This window comes from Cucurbita maxima, unplaced genomic scaffold, assembly GCF_002738345.1.
Source record: "Cucurbita maxima cultivar Rimu unplaced genomic scaffold, Cmax_1.0 Cma_Scf00008, whole genome shotgun sequence".
Taxonomy (NCBI): domain Eukaryota; kingdom Viridiplantae; phylum Streptophyta; class Magnoliopsida; order Cucurbitales; family Cucurbitaceae; genus Cucurbita; species Cucurbita maxima.
The window spans coordinates 1,377,595-1,397,328 of record NW_019272024.1 but is presented as its reverse complement, the minus strand read 5'-3'; the positions used below and the strand labels follow the sequence as shown (position 1 = coordinate 1,397,328).

At 37.9% G+C, this 19,734-nt stretch overlaps 5 protein-coding genes and 1 long non-coding RNA gene across 11 annotated transcripts; 2 read left to right on the top strand and 4 right to left on the bottom strand.

Annotated features, from left to right (window-relative positions):
• Positions 1 to 1,144: 1,144 nt before the first annotated feature.
• On the bottom strand, positions 1,145 to 1,954 carry LOC111482944. Its single transcript, XR_002718283.1, has 3 exons — positions 1,867 to 1,954; positions 1,436 to 1,561; positions 1,145 to 1,173 (listed from the first exon to the last, which is right to left on the bottom strand). It is a non-coding gene; the product is annotated as an uncharacterized LOC111482944 (long non-coding RNA).
• Positions 1,944 to 3,690, top strand: LOC111482943. The gene is made up of 2 exons (XM_023128990.1): positions 1,944 to 2,705; positions 2,851 to 3,690. Exons 1-2 carry the CDS (start codon positions 2,071 to 2,073, stop codon positions 3,545 to 3,547), a joined length of 1,332 nt encoding a protein of 443 aa, XP_022984758.1. The 5' UTR covers positions 1,944 to 2,070; the 3' UTR covers positions 3,548 to 3,690.
• A 297-nt stretch (positions 3,691 to 3,987) lies between these two features.
• On the bottom strand, positions 3,988 to 7,480 carry LOC111482808 (high mobility group nucleosome-binding domain-containing protein 5). 6 transcript variants are annotated; one of them, XM_023128779.1, is made up of 3 exons: positions 7,211 to 7,480; positions 5,402 to 5,846; positions 3,988 to 5,335 (listed from the first exon to the last, which is right to left on the bottom strand). In XM_023128779.1, exons 2-3 carry the CDS (start codon positions 5,750 to 5,752, stop codon positions 4,307 to 4,309), a joined length of 1,380 nt encoding a protein of 459 aa, XP_022984547.1. In that variant the 5' UTR covers positions 5,753 to 5,846; positions 7,211 to 7,480; the 3' UTR covers positions 3,988 to 4,306. The 6 variants fall into 6 exon arrangements, with proteins under 6 accessions (XP_022984547.1, XP_022984545.1, XP_022984544.1 ...); XM_023128777.1 differs by having other exon boundaries at positions 3,988 to 5,302; positions 5,369 to 5,846; positions 7,211 to 7,479; XM_023128776.1 differs by having other exon boundaries at positions 3,988 to 5,401; positions 5,468 to 5,846; positions 7,211 to 7,477.
• Positions 7,481 to 8,998: 1,518 nt separating this feature from the next.
• On the top strand, positions 8,999 to 11,334 carry LOC111482810 (probable xyloglucan endotransglucosylase/hydrolase protein 10). The gene is made up of 4 exons (XM_023128781.1): positions 8,999 to 9,231; positions 9,841 to 9,941; positions 10,032 to 10,225; positions 10,764 to 11,334. The coding sequence occupies exons 1-4, from the start codon at positions 9,045 to 9,047 to the stop codon at positions 11,167 to 11,169; spliced, it is 888 nt and encodes a 295-aa protein (XP_022984549.1). The 5' UTR covers positions 8,999 to 9,044; the 3' UTR covers positions 11,170 to 11,334.
• A 481-nt stretch (positions 11,335 to 11,815) lies between these two features.
• LOC111482809 (protein trichome birefringence-like 13) lies at positions 11,816 to 15,784 on the bottom strand. The gene is made up of 6 exons (XM_023128780.1): positions 15,328 to 15,784; positions 14,651 to 14,828; positions 13,770 to 13,910; positions 12,779 to 12,899; positions 12,428 to 12,562; positions 11,816 to 12,296 (listed from the first exon to the last, which is right to left on the bottom strand). The coding sequence occupies exons 1-6, from the start codon at positions 15,746 to 15,748 to the stop codon at positions 12,039 to 12,041; spliced, it is 1,254 nt and encodes a 417-aa protein (XP_022984548.1). The 5' UTR covers positions 15,749 to 15,784; the 3' UTR covers positions 11,816 to 12,038.
• Positions 15,785 to 16,506: 722 nt separating this feature from the next.
• On the bottom strand, positions 16,507 to 19,270 carry LOC111483134 (protein FAM133). Its single transcript, XM_023129275.1, has 5 exons — positions 18,900 to 19,270; positions 17,945 to 18,122; positions 17,465 to 17,720; positions 16,970 to 17,317; positions 16,507 to 16,859 (listed from the first exon to the last, which is right to left on the bottom strand). The coding sequence occupies exons 2-4, from the start codon at positions 18,111 to 18,113 to the stop codon at positions 17,014 to 17,016; spliced, it is 729 nt and encodes a 242-aa protein (XP_022985043.1). The 5' UTR covers positions 18,114 to 18,122; positions 18,900 to 19,270; the 3' UTR covers positions 16,507 to 16,859; positions 16,970 to 17,013.
• Positions 19,271 to 19,734: the final 464 nt, after the last annotated feature.

The following is a 19,734-nucleotide window of genomic DNA, read 5'->3' as shown; positions in this document are numbered from 1 at the left end:
TATATATATATATATATATATGTATGTATGTATTCTAAAGTAGGTTAAATTTAGAAAATAATTAGATTAAATTACAAGTTTAGTGGATAAATTTTAAATTTTGAAATTTTAGAGTCTAAACTTTTAATTTTATGTCTAATAAATTTTGAACAAATTTAAAAAATTTAAGAATTAATTGATCTATTTATATATGTTTAATAGAATTCTAAAATGTCAATTTTGTATCTTGATAGTTAAATTTTATAAAATTATAAAATTTAAAAATTAAATAGACAAAAACTCTCTTTAAAGATTAAATTATTAATTTAACAAAATAATTAAGTCCAAACATTAAGAAAATATATGGGTCTCGCGAGTCATTTGTAGGTTTGAATTTGATGTAATATTCTACATAAAAAATAATTGTAGGTTTATATTTTTTTTAATCCTTTATTTTTCTTTTTTCTAATTTTTTTTAACAAAATATTTTGAACCCGTAAAATATAAAAAGAAAAATAAAGGATTAAAAGCTATTGCTAAAATTATTAAAAAAAAAATACCAACAAAAAGAAACCAAAGCATTAAAAATAGTAGTAAATAATTTACAATTATTGTAATTCAAAAAAAGGAAAAAATAAAATATTTAAAACATTATTTATTTATTTATTGGAGTTGATCTGACAGCTTGAGCTGTGCAAAAATAGTGTCGTACAAAATAAATTAATTAATTCTGGACGTGTCGTTCTGATCCTTAACGCAATCAGCGGGAGGGGCACTCAGAAGAACAGAACTCGCGACTTCAGAAAACGACACAACACATCCACAGACGACATGTCGACCTGAGTTGGGTGTCAGAGATCAAATCCCTCAACCCCCCCCCACCCCCCACCTTGAAGTGGGTCCCTGATACGTTGGATACTGACATGTGTGGGCCCCTTCCATACGTGGCAATAGTGAAAACGACAACATTTCTTGGTCGGATATGACGTGGTCGTATGGCAGCGTACGTGCGGAAGTCTTTAGCTAATGGCTTTTCCAGCTCATTTTCTTTTCAATTTATTTATTTATTTATTTATTTATTATAAATGTAATGTATATTCATTTTGCTTTAGAATCTCCCACCATATATTGTCCTTATTCATCCTCAGCTGCCAGGTCAAATCGCCTGATTTCTTCCCTCTGTGAGCTTGCTTCCTTCTTCCGCCACGTGTCCAACCATTTATTTTTTAATCATTATTTTATTAACATATTTAAATATATGGACATTAATTTTTTTTAATGCATAAAACCTAACCATCCTAATAATAATTAATACATATTGAAAATAACCAGAATAAAAAAAAATTAAAATTTGAAAATGATATTCCTTCCATTTAAAGAATATATATTTTATAAAGATAATTTTGTCATCAGGATCATATCATTCAATTCATATTAAAATTAACAGAGAGATGACCTTATTTGACGATATCCTTTTAATCATCGAGGCGGGGCTACACCCATATGGATTGAAATCATCTGATTCTCTATGAACTCTTTATGGAGCTTGAAAACGAGTTGCATTCCTTCGTTAATGACATACCTGATAAAAAACGTGAAAACTTCTAATAATATTATGTAAAAGGAAGACCCACTAATATACAACCTTTTAAACTATTTTTTTACCATATGGATATTGTATTATAAAAAAAATAAAAAATAAAAAAATATTTAGTCTTAATTAAATATTGAAGCTAGAAGAATTGGAAAAGAATAATTGACCCATTTTCCAAATATGGAGACTATTAAGATCATATAATTTAAACCTTTTCCTTAAATATTTATTTAAATAATGTTTTTGGAAAGAAAAAAAAAAGGGGGGGATTTTAGTGGGCTTGTGGGACCGACCTCACAGTAGCTCTGCTGTATCCGAAAACAGCCAGCTATGGCTTCCAGCCTGTTTCATCTTCACATCCTCAATACTCCCTTATTATCTTCAATCCCCTTCTTCTCTCTTCCCATTCACTTCTCGCCGGAGAACTCTCTCTCTTCACTCTAGCTTCTCCTCTTCTCCCGGCGTTCTCCGCCGGCACTGCCTAAATCGACTTCCTCATGGATCCCTGCCCTTTTCTTCGGGTTCTAGTCGGAAACTTAGCCCTCAAGTTTCCGGTCGCCGCCAAACCGTCTTTCTCCGGCGTGCATCCATCGAGTTCTCCGTGCTTTTGTAAAATTAAACTGAGCGATTTTCCGACGCAGTTCGCTACTGTTCCTCTCGTCGTCGACGGCGAAACTTCCGGCGCGAATAGTTCTTCTTCTGTACTTGCGGCCTGCTTCAGCCTCAATAAATCTCAGATTGAGAAGCTTGTTTCTAAGCGGAAAGATTTGTTAGTGAAGATTGAAGTCTACACCGGCCGCCTTGGTCCGGTTACTTGCGGCGGCGACCTCTTCGGAAGCTCCGCTAAGTTACTCGGCCGAATCGTTGTGCCGGTGACTGGTTCGAGTTTGTCAGAAACTAAACCGTGCGTGTTCCACAACGGATGGACCGGAATCCGTGGAGGCACAAAAGGTTACTCATCGGCTCAATTGCACTTGACGGTTCGCGCCGAGCAGGACCCGAGGTTCGTGTTTCGGTTCGACGGTGAACCGGAGTGCAGTCCTCAGGTTTTTCAGGTGCAAGGAAGTGTACAGCAACCGGTTTTTACTTGCAAATTCGGTTTTAGAAACGAACGTGATTGGGATCGTTCAAGGTGCGTTCACGAATCTTTCGTGATCTTCTGTTTGTTTCCCGAGAAAATGCAAGAAACGTGCGAAGAAAATTGACGAACAGAGAGAGAAAATTAATTCGTTCGTTTTTCTCTTACTGAATCTCGATTCGCTAAATCTTAATTGCAGGTCGTCAATTACTGAGCAAAGTAGCACCTCGAGGAGTTGGTTACCGAAGATCGGATCCGAGAGGGACCAATCGGCGAAAGAACGAAAAGGATGGTCCATAACGATCCACGATCTTTCCGGATCGCCGGTCGCCGCCGCGTCCATGGTGACACCATTCGTACCGTCGCCAGGTTCGCACCGTGTAAGCCGTTCAAATCCCGGCGCCTGGCTAATTCTCCGCCCGGTCGACGGTAGCTGGCACCCGTGGGGCCGCCTCGAGGCATGGCGGGAGAGCGGCGGCTCAGATTCAATCGGCTACCGATTCGAGCTCCTCCCGGCGACCTCCGCCGCCGCTACGTTAGCGAACTCCACCATAAGCTCGAGCAGCGGCGGGAAGTTCACGATCGATAAGACCGGCAGCGCGTCGCCAGTGATCAGCCCTAACGAAAGCTTCGACCTCGGGTCTGGATCAGGATCTCGACCCGGATCCGGGGATTTCGGGTACTTGACGGCGTATCAGTACAAAGGATTTGTGATGTCGACGAAGGTGGAAGGGATGAAGAAGAAGAATAGGAGGGCAGAGGTGGAAGTGGCGGTACAGCACGTGACTTGCACGGAGGACGCAGCGGTGTTTGTGGCGTTGGCGGCGGCGGTGGACCTGAGTATGGACGCCTGCAGGCTGTTCTCTCAGAAGCTAAGGAAGGAGCTGAGGCAATGAAAGGGCTTATTGTCGTTTCGCGTGAATGAGCTTGTCGTTTTGGAATTTCAGACATTTTTGAATTTTTATATATTCATTTTATTTTTCAATAGTTGAGTTGTATTTCTTGTACAGAGGGAGAGATCAATAGATGCACGATTCTTTTTCCACTTTTTGTAGTATTATATTATATTATATTATATTATTTATTTTATTTATTTTTGTAATATTATATAGCAAACCCATGAGAAGAATTGGAGGATTAAGAATCCTATGCATAAAAATAATCCATAAAAATGTCATGTTCATATCAAGATAATATATATAATAATAGATAATATAATATAGTTTCTAATCATAACTATCAAAGTATTAAACTTTATATTATAAAATATAATATAAAGTCTAATGCTTTAAAATATTTAGAAAGGTTTGAGAAACGTATTTACTATGCTGCAAAATAAAAAATCTTGACGTTCATTCGTGTTAACTGAGACTCGAACATATCCACACTGGTCCAGTTCATCCATCGTGTACGTTTCAATTTTCATTCAAAATTCTAAAACGTTTCTACGAGCCACCCACGTGCACATCCCTTCCTCCTATGGCTCATCTTCTGAGTATAAATTATCAAATTCTAAATTACAAGACAAACACTCAGCTTAATCATGGGCTCTCCTCTATAATTCAAATCCTCATTCTGCTGCAGTCTCTTCACTATTGTCATTCTCGATGTCTGGAAGCGTACCTAGATCCACCCGTTCGGTTACATGGGAGTCGTTACGAATCAAAACGATCGTCTTGAACTGGGTCCTCAATGTGGTTTGTCGAGTTGGAGGTATCATCGTTGGACTCGCCATTGTCTTCCGACTTGTTGTTATGAGTAGCTTCACTATTCTCCTCGGGTATCATGGTCGGTAAGACATTCTCTGGTTCGTTTGTTTTGTCATCTTTCTTCGTTTCGGATGTCTCGTCATCTGAAACAGTAAGATCTGGCTTACTCGTGATGTTTCGGGTCTCGCCTTCAACCTCATTTGGCTGAGATTCAGAGGTGCTGTTCTCCAAAACCTTGTCATTCATATCTGTGAGTATAGACTGAAGAGATGTTTCATTCTTAGCAGCCAAATTGTCTATGATTTCACTTTGAGTATGATTCAAATCAATTTCTGTTCCCTTCTGCTGAGAAGAATCTGCATTCTCTACATTACTTGTATCAGTAGTTGCAGAGGATGTATTATTGCTTGATTCAGGTTGATCATCGGATTGAGCGCTCGGGATGTTTTCGCTGAGCTTCACATCACTGAAATTCTCGTTCGTTGAAGTTTCATTGTTAGCCATTTCATCTACTTCCTCGGTTAACCGTGAACGAATCGCTTCGGTTTCATTTGATTCACTGTTCTGTTCTTTGTTATTCAGTTCTGCGTTCTCACTTGAACTTTCTAAACTCACGTCGTCTGTCGAGGTGGTAGAGTGGTCGTCATGGGCTACGGCACTAGATGCATCGTCCCCCTTGTAGTTTTCCTCCCGCGCCTCATGAGTGATCCGATCACCATTGTCGTTCTCCTGCTCATCAGAAGAATCCTCATCTCCTCCTGCCTCCTCATCACCATCTTCTTTCAATCTCTCATCGTCCGCATTCTCACCTTCATGATTGGATTCATTATCGGACTTCTCTCGATCATTCTCATTCATATCGTCATCGCCATCTCCTCTCCCATCATCATCCGTCTCCTCTTCATCTTCATGCTTGCTTCCTTCATCCTCCTCATCGACTGACTCGTTTTTCAGTTCTTCACGTCCCTCTTCTACCTCATGCTTCGAGTCTTCCTCCTCATCAACTGCCTCGTTTTTCAGTTCTTCACGTCCCTCTTCTACCTCATGCTTCGAGTCTTCCTCCTCATCGACTGCCTCGTTTTTCAATTCTTCATGTCCCTCTTCAACCTCATGCTTCGAGTCTTCCTCCTCATCGTCCTCTTGCTTCGAGTCGGGATGAACTTCCTCAACATGTGGATGAAGCTCTTTCCTTCCAAATTTCAAAACATCCCCCCCATCCCGAGTTCTTATCGCTATTTCATTATCTTTCTGGTCGAATCCTTTCTTCTTGTCATGGGAACGCTTCACCTGATAAACTAACCAAAAGCAAACACCAACCAACAGAACAATCTGCAGAATATGCTTTAATTTGATGCCTTTCGACCTGCTCCGACCCGGTAATTTCTTCAACATGATGAATTTCCCGAGTCGAAACCCTTATATTTTTACTTCTTTCGACAAAATAATCAAACGTCAGAAGCCTAGAAACATTCTTCTTTGAACAAGACTACACCAATAACAGAGGAGACAAAGAAAACAATGTGAGTGTTGCTAATTACATATCCAAAGGAATCTGATTCTGATTTGGCCCCTGCAACTAAGCTCAACTGAAGTAAAAGATTATCAATTTTAACTTATGAAATAAAGCAGAAAAGGAACACCAATTTTATAGCAAAGTCGTTTTTCTTCCACGAAAAATGTCTCTTGCATCTCTTCAACTCCCCTTTGAAACGAGAAACGAGACACTCGACACACTTCAGACTCTTTTCTTCTTTTAGATTTCTCAATAATCGAAAAAACGAGCAAAGAGTATCTGTGAGATCTCACATCGGTTGGAGGGGGAAACGAAGCATTTCTTATAAGAGTGTGAAAACCTCTCCCTAGCAGATACGTTTTAAAATTGTGAGGTTGACGACAATACGTAACGGGCCAAAGCGATGATATTTGTTAACGGTGGGCTTGAGCTGTTACAAATGATATTGGGCTCCCAAGAGATGGTGGATTGTGAAATCCCACATCGGTTGAAAAGGGAAACAAAAAATTCCTTATAAGAGTATGAAAATTGTGAGGTTGACGACGATACGTAACGAGCCAAAGTGGACAATATTCGCTAGCCGTGGGCTTGAGCTGTGTCACAATAGGCAACCAAGCTTTCTACATGCTTTATAGCTAAGCCATTGCAGTCAAAACTGCAATCTAACCATCCAAACTAAAGACTCTTTACTTCAACTGGAAAAGCAATTTTTGACCACCCCCCCCCCCCCCCCCCCCCCCCCCCCCCCCCCCCCCCCCCCCCCCCCCCCCCCCCCCCCCCCCCCCCCCCCCCNCCCCGCCCCGCCCCGCCCCGCCCCGCCCTGCCCAGCCCAGCCCAGCCTCACCCCGGCATCCAAGAAAACCATAGCCTTGCTTCCTCTTGGGTGCAAGCCAACGCCAAGGCTACAGTGGCAAGAGGCAAGAAACTTGTTGGATATTTACATCTAAGCAAGAAGACACAGAGTTTCAAAAGACATCTGAATTCACAACTTTCCAGTTTTACAGATTTTATAGGCTATCACAATCATGAGAGACTAACAATTACAATATGTAAAGTGCCTAATAAACCCTTACAACCACAATCCAATCTCTAAAGAAAACTTAACAATAATTCCTACATAAACCCTAACCGAAGGAGATAAGCAAAACACCAAAATCAGCCCCAAAACTCTTCCATCCACAAAGAAATGAAGCAAATAGAAGCAAAATTAAAAAATCTGAAACGAAATCAGTTCCAAGAAGAATCGAAAACTCGAAGGCTAAATAGTTCAGTAGGAAATTTGACGAGAACAGTAAAGCGTAAATAGTGAAGAACAGGGGGGCTGAAGCCAGAAGTACCTGGAAGAAGATGAATCAGAGCTAGCAATAATGGCGAGGAAGATGCGGCAATCAGAGCATCTTCACCGTTTCAACCATGGCGGGAGTCGGAGAGACTACGAAAGTTGGTGCAGTGGGAGAGAGATCGGACCCAATACCAAGAAACCGCAATTTTCTTCTTTAAAAAATTGAGGAAAAAGGATCAAATATTGTGAGGATGGAATTGCAATTTGCCTGACCTTCAAAAGCAAAACAACCGTGACCCATTACCCCATCCGCCATTAATTGGAGTTGTTGGCTGATTTAACTAAGAAAAAAGATGCATCAAAATGGAAATGTTCTAATTTTTATTTATTTATTATTATTATTATTATTATTATTATTTTTTGTGGAGTTTAATGAGAAGTAAGTATCCCATGTTCATGGATTTATGTTGGTGTTCAAATTTTCACCCTTTTTTTACTTTCCAGTTCCATTTCTTTTCATAGATGGCAAAAGTTTGTAATTAAGATTTACATTATCTGGAAAGAGTCTAATCCTACCGCTAACAGATATTATATTTTTTTAATTTTTCGTTCAAAGGATTTCTCTCAATATTTTAAAACGCGTTTGCTAGCTGGGTTTTGTGAATGGTTGGCTCGTTTCGAGATTTGTGCTCTATGAAGAGGGTGGTTGGTCGTGTGGTTTAGGTAGATGTACATGAACCCCATATTTGTATTTAAATATATTGAGTCATGAGCTTTGCAAATTATATCAGAGCCAATCATGGTGTGACAGTGAGGTCCCACATTAAATGAAAAATGAAACAAAACATGTCTTATAAAGGGCGAAAACTTCTTACAAGTAGACATGTGAGATTGACGGTGACATATAATGAACTAAAAGTTGACGATGATACATAACAGACTAAAGCAGACAATATCTACTAGATGTGACATCAAAATGTGATATGTTTGAATACTTATTTTGAGTTAGCGTAGACCGGGCAAATAACCTCCTCAAGCTCTATTGGGCTTATGGGACTTACTTAGTGGGCTAATCCAATCGACCCACTTGGTTCCACGATTATCTGGCCGAGTTTCAATTATTTGTCGAATTTATTTCTATTATATGAATGAATTATTAAATATTATTTGCCTTAAGTTTTGTTTTTAGTTAAAATCATTAAATCAAAGCTTAATTTGGAAGATACTCAAACTTTCTAACTCCTACACTAATTAATTACTCTTATTAAGCAATTAAATTACCATATACCTTTTCTTATTTATTTATTATTCTAGTTATACCCGACTCTTCAACAACCTTATCTATAACGCTCATGTCTACTCATTACTCCTATCTTACTTATGTCTCGTTTCCTCTTCAATGTACACATTATATGTGCTGGACGATGCACCGTTCTCTTCATTGGTCAAATGGGCGTCTCTTAAGTGTTACTGCTTTGCTTGACTCAACATGAGGGTCACAACCTACTCTCTTTATAATATGGTTGTGACATTCGATGACTATATATAATACTCGGGAGCTAACCCCAACCGCGCAACCGAAAAAACTATAAAATAAGAACAAAAAAACGGAAATACTCATAATAACAAAAGGAGGGAAGGAATCAATTAAAAACTTTAAAAAAGAAAGAAAAGAAAGACAACACATCTTACAAGGATTCTAACAACCAGCATTTTTGTTTGCTTTTCTCTAAAGATATTCTTTCTTAACAAAAACTTCTTTTCTTAGGCTTCTCAATGTTTTGTTTTACCATGTGGGCTTTACAAATCTTATATATATATCAATAGCTTCTTCATCTTTTTGTTATTAAGCAACCAAGCCATTGATCATTAGAGGAGAAAACAAAGCAATGTTTGAATGTGTTCAAACCATCATCTTTTTTGGAGTTTTCTTTGCATATTTGCTTCAATTTTCTTCTGCTTCTGTTGTTTCAACTGGGGACTATAATAAGGATTTCTTCGTTACGTGGTCTCCTTCCCACGTAAACACTTCGGTCGATGGCCGAGCAAGAAACTTGAAGCTTGATAATTATTCAGGTAAGGGCGTTCGAGAAACTTAATGACTTCAAAATTTTGTTCTAACTTTCTTTTTTCTTCCCTCGTTCTCTATTGTTATTGATCCTCCAAGTATACTTCGAGCAAATATTGTCCTCTTTTGGTTTTTCCTTTCGGGTTTTGGGCTTCCCTTCAAGGCTTTAAAACGCGCTAAGGAAGGTGGAAGCACTCTTATAAAGGATGTTTCACCCCCTTTGGGGCCTAGTGTCTTTATTGGCACATTGCCTCGTGTCTACCCCTCTTCGAGAGACAGCCTCCTCACTGACACATCGTCCGGTGTCTGGTTCTGATACCATTTGTAACGATCCAAGCCCACTGATAGCAGTTATTGTCCTCTTTGGACTTTCCTTTTCGGGCTTTCTCTCAAAGCTTCAAAACGTGTCTGCTAGGGAAAAGTTTTCATACCTTTACTAGAAGTGTTTCGTTCTCCTTCCCAACCAATGTGGGATTTTCACAGCTAGATATTAGGTTAAAATATCATTTGGATCTCTATGCTCGGAATAAAACGAGTTCTTATCGCACATGTGAAATTATTTTGATCTCAGTTAGACAAAGACGTAATAGTTTAAGATACTTTTGTGTGATTCATAGGAGCTGGTTTTGCATCAAATGAGATGTTCTTATTTGGTCAAATGGACATGAAGATCAAGCTAGTTCCAGGCCATTCTGCTGGCATAGTTGTGGCCTATTATGTAAGTGGTCTTGTTTTCATGTCTTTACATGATTTCTTTTTTTGATGTTTATGTGCAACATTATTTGATGAATTGTGTATATATACATAGCTGACGTCCGATCAACCAAACCACGACGAAATCGACTTCGAGTTCCTTGGTAATGTGGAAGGGCAGCCAATTATTCTTCAAACTAATATCTTTGCTGATGGGTTTGATGATAGGGAAGAAAGGATTAATTTGTGGTTTGATCCAACAAAAGACTTCCACACATACTCAATTCTGTGGAACCTTTACCAAATTGTGTAAGAAAATCACTCGGTTTCTCCATCTTAATTTTTTCTTCGTCTAAATTCATTACTAGCCGTCTCTTTTTTGCTTTCCTTCAAACTTTTTAAAATGAATCGGCTAGTGAGAAGTTTTCACACCCTTCTAAACAAATGTTTTGTTCTCCGCCCAACCAACGAAGGGTCTCACAATCCACCCCTCCTTCAAGGTTTAGCATCCTCGTTGACCCTTATACCCTTCTCCAATCGATATGGGACCCCCCAATCCATTACCCTTTGGGGCCAAGCGTCCTTGCTGGCATGCAACCTTGTGTCTTCTCTCCTTCGGGGCTCAGTCTCTTCGCTAGCACATCGTCTGGTATCTAGCTCTTATACCATTTGTAACAGCTTAAGCCCATCGCTAACAAATATTGTCTTATTTGGATTTTCCTTTCGAGTTTCCCTCCAGATTTTTAAAATCCGTGCTTGGATAATATAATTATTTCGCCGTCGAGAAGAAACATATCATAAATAAGACGATAGATTGACTTTTTTTTTTTTCTTTTTTTTTTGACAGGTTCATGGTGGATTGGGTGCCAATCAGGGTATACAGAAACCATGCAGACAAAGGGGTGGGGTACCCAAGGTGGCAACCAATGAGCCTAAAAGTGAGCCTATGGGACGGTAGCAGCTGGGCAACAAGGGGTGGAAAGGACAAAATTAATTGGTCAAAAGGGCCTTTTATTGCTTCTTTTGGGGACTATAAGCTTGATGCTTGTACTTGGAGAGGCAATGCAAGGTTTTGCAGAGGAGAAATTTCAAGCAAAAATTGGTGGAATTTGCCCAAATACAACACTTTATCATCTTCTCAAAGAAGGCTCTTCAAATGGGTCAGAAAGAACCATTTGGTTTATGATTATTGCCAAGACAATTCGAGGTTCCATAACCAACTTCCTAAGGAATGTTCTCTTCCGAAATACTAAATCAGTCCGATCAAACCCCACACCATTTTTCTTCCTTTTTTTTTTTTTTTTGTTCCGATCGAGTTTTTTATAGCCTGAAGCCAACAAATTTCTTATGAATGGACAAAATACTATGCATTAAACTATTTATTAAAATCTTAATGTTTAATATAGTTTCTTGATCTAGATGAGTCCAGACGAGACAAGCTTGGCCGATGGCTAAAGGAAAGTACTTTTTTTATTTTTTTATTTTATTTATTATTGATTTAGTTATAAAAAAACAGAGTTTGCATTTTTTTTTTTTTTTATTTGAACTTTTGATGAAATCACAAATCATTTACACCTCAATGGAAATAAATTATTGTGTTCAAAGAGCCTGCGGCTATGTTTTCACCATATGGGCCGCCTGAGTAAACCATGGCGCAGTCGTTCTTCCTTTGGTTGGCATAGGCGAGAGGTAGGCGGCAAGGGTGTCATTCCATGTCACGGGGCCCGACCTCCGCGCGAGCACGGTTGTGTAATGCAAGGTAGTCTTGGGGCGAGTTTTGAGCTTGGGTTTGGCTTAGGATTAAGAGCATGGCAGTGGCTAAGAAGATGGCCATGAGAAGGTTTTGAGTCCACATTTTGATGAAGATAGGGAGCGAAGGGAATGGTTTGAAGTAAATGTCAACAAAATTATATTCTAAACTATATACAACATGATTGTTTTATATAATTTAGAATATTTAAAACCTTATAACCAAAGTTGAGAATATAATTTGCAAAACAGGAAGAACGCTTCTCTTCAATCCTACCAAGTTTCAATAAATATGATCCAAGAGCACTTCTAACAGATCAAAAAAAAAAAAAAAAAAAAAAAAAAAATTTCAGGGTGTTAAGGAAAAATTATACTAACTTCTTATATCGTATAGATGCTGTATGAACATGTCGTTCCATGTGTCGGTGAGTCCCGGCAAGCACCAATGCATACAATCGTCGTGCTTCTTTCCACCAGCCGAGGCAGGATGTGCATCTGCCCTCAACTCACTCATGGGAGTTATGTTCAAAATATGGAAACTAGTTTCATTGAGGGCCTTGACGAGGTGCTTGTTTACGAGACGAACCTCGACATTGGTTCTGTTATTCCTCGGTGCGAACAGATCCTCAGCCTGCAAACAAAAACTACCTTTGATATGGGTTCTCATTTCTTTCAGGAGAATTCATGGAAGAGGCTCAAAATAATAAATTTAAGTCTAGCAGAGATTTTGTTAGAATATAGAAAAAAATGTCGATTCGCCACCTGTTGCGGAGATAGAGGTTGCTGCCGCTGGCAAGAACCACCTTGGTACCAATTACCTCCTTCAAAATGCCTAGGTGATTGCGTACGAAAGAATTTGATTGCACTGGGTGGCATTCTTTTCTCCACGTATGATATCTATAATGAAGAACAGATTATTCACCAAATGGTAAAGTAAAAATGAGATAAAGCACAATTCTTCCTCGTATGTTGTAGAATGTCAGTTCCTCGACAGAATACATTTCTACAGTAAAGATTGTTCATAATCAACACGTGAACAATGTCTCAAGTTTAGAATGAATGGTTGACAGATCGAAATGAAATCCAAGAGAAGAAATGAAAAAAATTATGTACCATATGTTTCAAAACCATGTCTAAGCCAATATCAGGAGGTACCGGAGGGATGACAGGCAGACCTTTCTCGAAAAACAACATGGGTGATTTTACAGGGTCAAATTTTGAAGGCGCCCACCACCTATTTGAAGCAAGCAAAGAAGTTCAAATTATCTATCAACAAAATGAAGGAAAACTTGATAGTTGATGAATTTGGATGGGAATGTTTATAAAAAACGAAGATTAAGAAAAAGGTGAACATAGTTTTTAACTACTAATACAAAATACCAACAGCACCCTGTTAGAATCAAATCTTCTTAATCAAAATATCCAACTATCCATATGGATAAAAACTCACTATGTGATATGAATCCAACCACTAATCAATTACATGTACCCGAAGGAGCAATTACAAGAAACAAGTCAAAAAAGATTTAAGTATCCAATCAAGAAAAGAATGGAGTGACAATAAATATCACTTGACATGGAAAAGTGATTCGAGGACTTTTTGTCTTTGGTAGTTGAACTACCATTTAAGACTATTTATGTCATGTCTTATTTTTTTCAATTTTAATCTAATAGTTTTATTGGTAGTTGGTAGTCGGTAGTTGAATTACCATTATGTTTGGATTATTTTTTTGGCCTATTTCAAGACATGTAATATTCAAGTTTGGAAATCATGGTAGAATATAAAAACCTTGTGTTTTCTTGAAATCCTACAAGTGTTATCCTTCTTTTTCAATCTTTGTTTTAGGTTTGAAGTAAAATCGATTAATTGGATTAGTGTTCATCAAGCTAATTCCTAATTCTTAGGAGTGAATCAATTTCAATTACAAAATTCTTGAGATTACCAGAATTTAGTCCTGTCACGATGCGGTTCTCATACACTATCAGACTTCTTCGTTATGCGAAGTTCCATGAAGTCCCCAATTTTAAATTGTATAATAAATAAACCATCGTTGTCATTCATAACATGATAACTGAAATGAATTGAAAAAACAAATGTACGTACCAATGTCCTGTGTTAAAGATCAAGATGTCATGAAAATTTGGAGCCTCTATCCATGAACTTTCTGGAATGTCAACATCAACTCTGTATCCTTCTTTATATCCCAGAGATTCCAATTTACCACCGTCAGCATTATCTGACCACCTGACTCAAATAGAAGCAGGAACAGATAATGTTAATTATTAACTGCCAGGATACTACTAAAAGACGGAAGTGCAGAGTACAATGCAAATGTGAGAAGTGAGAACCTAGCAAATTAACCAATCAGTGGCCTCAAATATAATTTTTCTTTTTCTTTTTCTTTTGTTAATGAACAAAGTTTTTCATAAAAGAATGACAGTGCAAAAGAAAGAGGGAGAGTCATTAACCCACTTCAGATCAAACTCAACTAAGACATTCTCCCAACATTTTTGAGCGAAAGAGCAAATTGAGAAAAATGGTAATCCTGACTTTCCTCATTTTCTTTGCTTCATTAAATTGAACCTACAAAATCCACTCTCTGAAAAAAGTGAAGATTTGATGATACCCCGAAATAGTTAATCCAAATTTGCAACTCCTACACATAACAATATTCTGTTCAAGAGCAATCCTAAGACCATTCAATCCCATCAGCTCTTCTCATCTCTACAGTTTTGGTTCTCTGTTGATGAACAATGAGATTGCCAATCCCAAAATGATGGAAAAAGGATAGACAATTTCGTGTAGATGCAACAGAGACAAGCTTGGCATTATGCATAGTATGGAAGGACCTAACAATTGCTAGGGGTGGATAATATCTTAATTCCTAAAAGATGAAAGGTGATGAAGTAACAGAGAAATTTGATGGTTACAATATGAGAATTGATGTTAAACGATAAATCAAAGTTTGATTGCTACTTACTTACCAAGCATATCGTGCCAGAATATTTGTTCTATGATATGCAATAGTAAGATTGTACTTCAGAAATGAGAATCCGCGATCTGCACCAGCTGGGCGCCACTTTTTCACTTCACCCGTCACATGTTTCAGAGAACAAAAGAGTGAAACAAACATGTTCCTATTTAAGGAGTCGCCAACAAACCCTGCACTGCATAACATTCATAAAGTTCATATCTATCATCTAGCACAATCATAGATACAAACTTATCAAATATAAAAGCATTCAATATGTCAAGAATATAGATAAAAGATCAAATATACCATAATATATTAACATGGTAATAAAGTAAGAGTAGAAGGTCCTGAATTTGAATTTCTACCTACTTTTCAAGCTCACCAATGGAAGTATTAAAAGTACGTATAAGAGTTTGAATATATCATGACCCGTCAGTTTCACCAGATACATTTTACTTTCCCCACTCGACCCATAGACCAATTCCATGTTAACTGTGAACTGAAATTATGATAAGAAATGTTTGTCGCTTCTACTACGAAAAGAGAATTTGGCAGTTTCAACTAGGCAACGCTCATGAACTTGTTACTATAAGCCTAGCACTTCGATTTCATGACAGTTAAACATAAACACAAAGCAAAACGCGGAAATAAGTTGCAGAATGGATAAAAGAGAGACCAAGCGAGTACCGATGTTAGTATTTCTAAACTTCTCAAGAAAGGAAACCGGATCAAAATGCGGAAGATCACATTGCTTCGGCTTCCAATGCCAATGAATGATTTTGAGAGCATTGGATTTGTTCGCCACATAGCAGTTCCAGCCTTTGAAAATCTCTTTGCAGGTGGGATTGTACCTGGAGGTTCTCAAATTCGGGTCGTGTAACCAACTTCCATCAGAATAATCGCACGAGCTGCCCCCAGCCGCGTCCGATATCCCGGATCTAACGCCATTGATGAATTGGAAGCTCTGATGCGGTTGTGGTGTCACGGAGGTTCTGCGGAATACCGAGAGAGCAAGAAAAATGGAAACGAAGCAGATAAGAGAGAGTAAGGGGGAAAGAGGAACTTGCTTCGCTTGGTGATGATGATGGTGGCTCTCCCTTCCCGCCATGGCCAGAGCCGGAGAATTCCATCTCTATTCACTAGCATTTTTATATATTTCTCATCGCAATTTTGAAATATTTATGAAAATTGAAAAAAAAAAAAAAAAATTATACTCTTTTTTTTATTTTATTTGGAGAACTTTTATTTTATTTTTCCCTTTCCCAATCTTATGTTTTTTTTTTTTTAACTTGAAATTATTCTCTAAGGTTGTTTTTGTCTAACATTTTATTTTTAATGAAAATTGCCCGTGAATTTTATTATTATTTTTTAGATCCACATACAAAACAATAAAAAGCATAATATTTAAATATGACGTTAATTATAATGGTCAAAATCGAGATACAATTAAATGATTCTGTCAGACATAATTGTTTAGGTAATATTTGAATATAATAATGTACCACAAATTAAACTAGAAAATAAAAATTGGATAATACCCTCGTGTTGAATAATCTTTACCATCAAACATCACAATCATAATGATATCTATATTTGAATATAATATGCGACTAGTTGTCAATTCTTACTACCAAATTTAGATACTATCAATCATTTTCTTTTTCTATTAATTGCTAGCTTATAACATTACTATCTCAAAATTGCTCTTTAAACGATTTTTAAAACTTTCTCCGACTCAATTTTCTAAAACTATTTTTAAAGAACGGGACAAGAGGCTTGAGCATAGGTTCACCAAAACATCGTGGATGAGGAATCCCCAAAGACAAACACATACATACATAATAATCTGAGATCTCAAATATCTGATTAAGAAAAATAATCCGTGGACATATCACATCTCAATTCATCTAATGATCCCAGCATGTGTAAAGAGAAACAGAGAGGAATTTCTGTCATTCAATCTATCTACCCCAAGAGAGGAATTGCTGCTCCTATAACTATCTATAATTCATCATACTGAAAAAGGCTACTTTTTTTCTAACAAAGTGAAATTCAGTGTGAGAGAGAAAAAAGAGAGCTGTTGAGCTATGACTCTATGAGCTTGTCCTGGGTTATATACAGAGCCTATAAATGTAACTTAAATATAGTTTGAAGTGAGATGCACCTTCTTCATTAAATAGCTCGACTTATGCAGAATTCAAACCGTTCTTCATGGAGCCCTGTAACCAACAAAACAGATGCATTGGAGAAATCCAACCCAGTAAGAATTCCCTAATCTCATACTTGCAGTAATCTATAATTATGATGCAATAGCTGCAGTTTGTGGTACCTTTAGGCATGGAGTAAAGCTGCAAGTAACGATCGTGGAGGCTCTTATTTGCGGCGTTTGCTTTTCTTTGATTCTTTCCTCCTTTTCTCAGATTTGTGTTTTGACTTATGGTCCTTGCTATGCTGCTTGTGTGAACTTCTTTTCGACCGTTTTCGCCGATCACTGTCTGAGTCCTCTTCAGAAGAGCCATCTGACCTCAGAGAATTAGGCTTCTCTGGCCCATATACAACATGTTTATCTGTAACATTGGAGCTTGTTGGCCAACTCAAATGTGTTTCATTACAAGGGGCAAGGTATGGACCAGTTTCATCCATTCGTGACCCAACTGCGCCTCTCCCACGCTTAGTCCTGCCACAAAATGAGAAAACTGATGTCAAGGTCAAGCCACTAAAAGCGTTCTAGAGTAATTGTAATCCCAGTCGCATTTTAATTGAAGCATCTCGCTGACGAACAAACAATCATGTATTTCCTAGAAGAACACACAGAGAGAGATACCTTGAGTGTAAAAATTCCTCAAGTTCTTCATCTTTTAATCCTTGATTCTCCCTCAAGTCGCAATCCTCATAATCTCTTTTACTAGATGGGCTTGAACTACTGGGAATGTCATGACTGAAATCTGTGGATGGTTTGAAGCCCCTGCGGCTCCCAGAGCCATTGTTCCCCTCTCTTGACTTGCCTCTAAGCCTGTCATCCAGTTCGAGCTCCTTTTGACGAACTCTCCACATTTCATTCACTTCGACAGCCTTGTTTGCTGTAATAAAAAAAACATATATATCAGCTTGAAGCAACAAAAAGGCAACTATTCAAATAGAATGCACTCCTCAAACCCCAAACAAAAGTACAGAAAAGGCCAGTCATTGTTTGATTGCAATATTCGAAGAAAACCATAAAACGCCAGGAGAGTATATAGCAATAGGGTTCGTATCATCAAACATAAAGAAACGAAAATGTTAGAACATGAATTGAACAAATGACCTTGTTGTACGCCAAGAACAGTTGCAGTCAGGAAACGAGAATTAGGACGACCCCTGACTTTAGGATGCCGTAGATAGGCATCCACACCATCTTTCTCAGCTTGGCGACGCAATTCTGACGCCTCTCTCATTAGAATAGCAGCTACTCTATTTTCTGTCTCAAGATCCATTTTAGTCACCTGAGCATGTTCGTTAAAAATGTAAGTATCTTCACCATTCAAACCAACGAATATAATAACATGGTCAAAGCAAAAAAAAAAAGATAAATTTCACAATGTAGCCAGGTGTCTTACATAACAACTAGACATGACATACAAATATACAATCAGTTTTCAGACCAAAACCTACGTCTTCAAGATCTACGATGACCAATTTAATTGCCAACCGCTTGGAACTTCACACTGTTCGCAGTATGAAAATGAAAATGTTCGTTCTTCCACCTCGTTTTTCTATAGTCAGCTACCCACTAATCCGTTGGAACAGTGTTTTTCGCGTGGTTGAATCGGAGAAAGAAGAAAACATAACGAAAGAAGAAAAAAGAAATTGACCGGATCAGACTTCCATGGCAAGCAATCGAGAATAGAGGGGCTGCGGCCGAAAACACGGTTGGCGTGAGGGGAGATCAGAAGAGAAGAAATAAGAAGTGCCGTGGGTGAGGGAGCGTGCTGGCGACCAGCGGAAGATAGCGATAAAGAGAAAAGAAGATATCAGAGATCGATGAGTACATGCTGCTGCTAGGGAGCGAGAGAGATAGAGGAGAGAATAAAAATTCATGAGTTCCAAACAAAATTAAGAAATTTCAAATAATTTCCTTCACATTCTAGAGATGCCAAACAAAGCATTAGTAACACTGATTCTACTGCTGAAATTAATGCTATCGTTAACAGTCGATCAAAGACCCAACAGAAAATCTCAAAATTGCAACTCAGAATCAGGGTTTAGAAGCCAAACTTTACCGCTGCAGCACTCTTCAGCAGAGTCTTCTGATTGTTAGTCCTCAAACCAATGAATCAAAGAACCGCAATCAGCTTTCTTCTGTGGAAGAAGCCCTCGATATCAAAGAAGAACCGAAACAGACGACGGTTGCAGGTGAGGAAGAACAAATGAAATTGAAGTGGCAGAAATCGAACTCGATCTAGACGGTGAGGATGGCGAAGATTTGCCCTCGCGCGTCGTCCGACTGGCAATTGAACGAACTCAGAAACCCTAGAGAATCGATCAAGCCGATCTCTGAGATTGAAAAGCGGAGAGGGGTTTCGATGCTAGATTCCTGCGGGCCTGGCCTCTTTTCACGAATCCGACGTGTTCGTTTCCGCCTCGCGTTAGAAAGAACATAATAGGATTTTACAATTTAAAAAAAAAATATAACAAATTTTATAAATTTTTATTAAAAAAATACTTTTAAACTTTTTAAAATAAAAATATATATATACATTTAAACTTTTTTTTAAGTAAAAAAATCCTTTTATATTCTTTTTTAAATAAAATAATCTTCAAAGAAGTTCAAAATGCATAAACTCCTTTCATAATTAATATATATATATATACATTTAAACTTTTTTTTTAGTAAAAAAAAAAATTCTTTTAAAAAGTAAAAAAAAAAATATATTTAATAAGAAGTCTAAACCTATGTATAAAGGTATTATTGAAAGTTTTGAACATCTTAATCTTATAATATGTCCATAGCTAGCAGATATTGTTCTCTTTGTCTTATTACGTATCGCCATTAGACTCACGGTTTTAAAACACGTGTTCTAATAAGAGGTTTTCACACCCTTATAAGTAATGTTT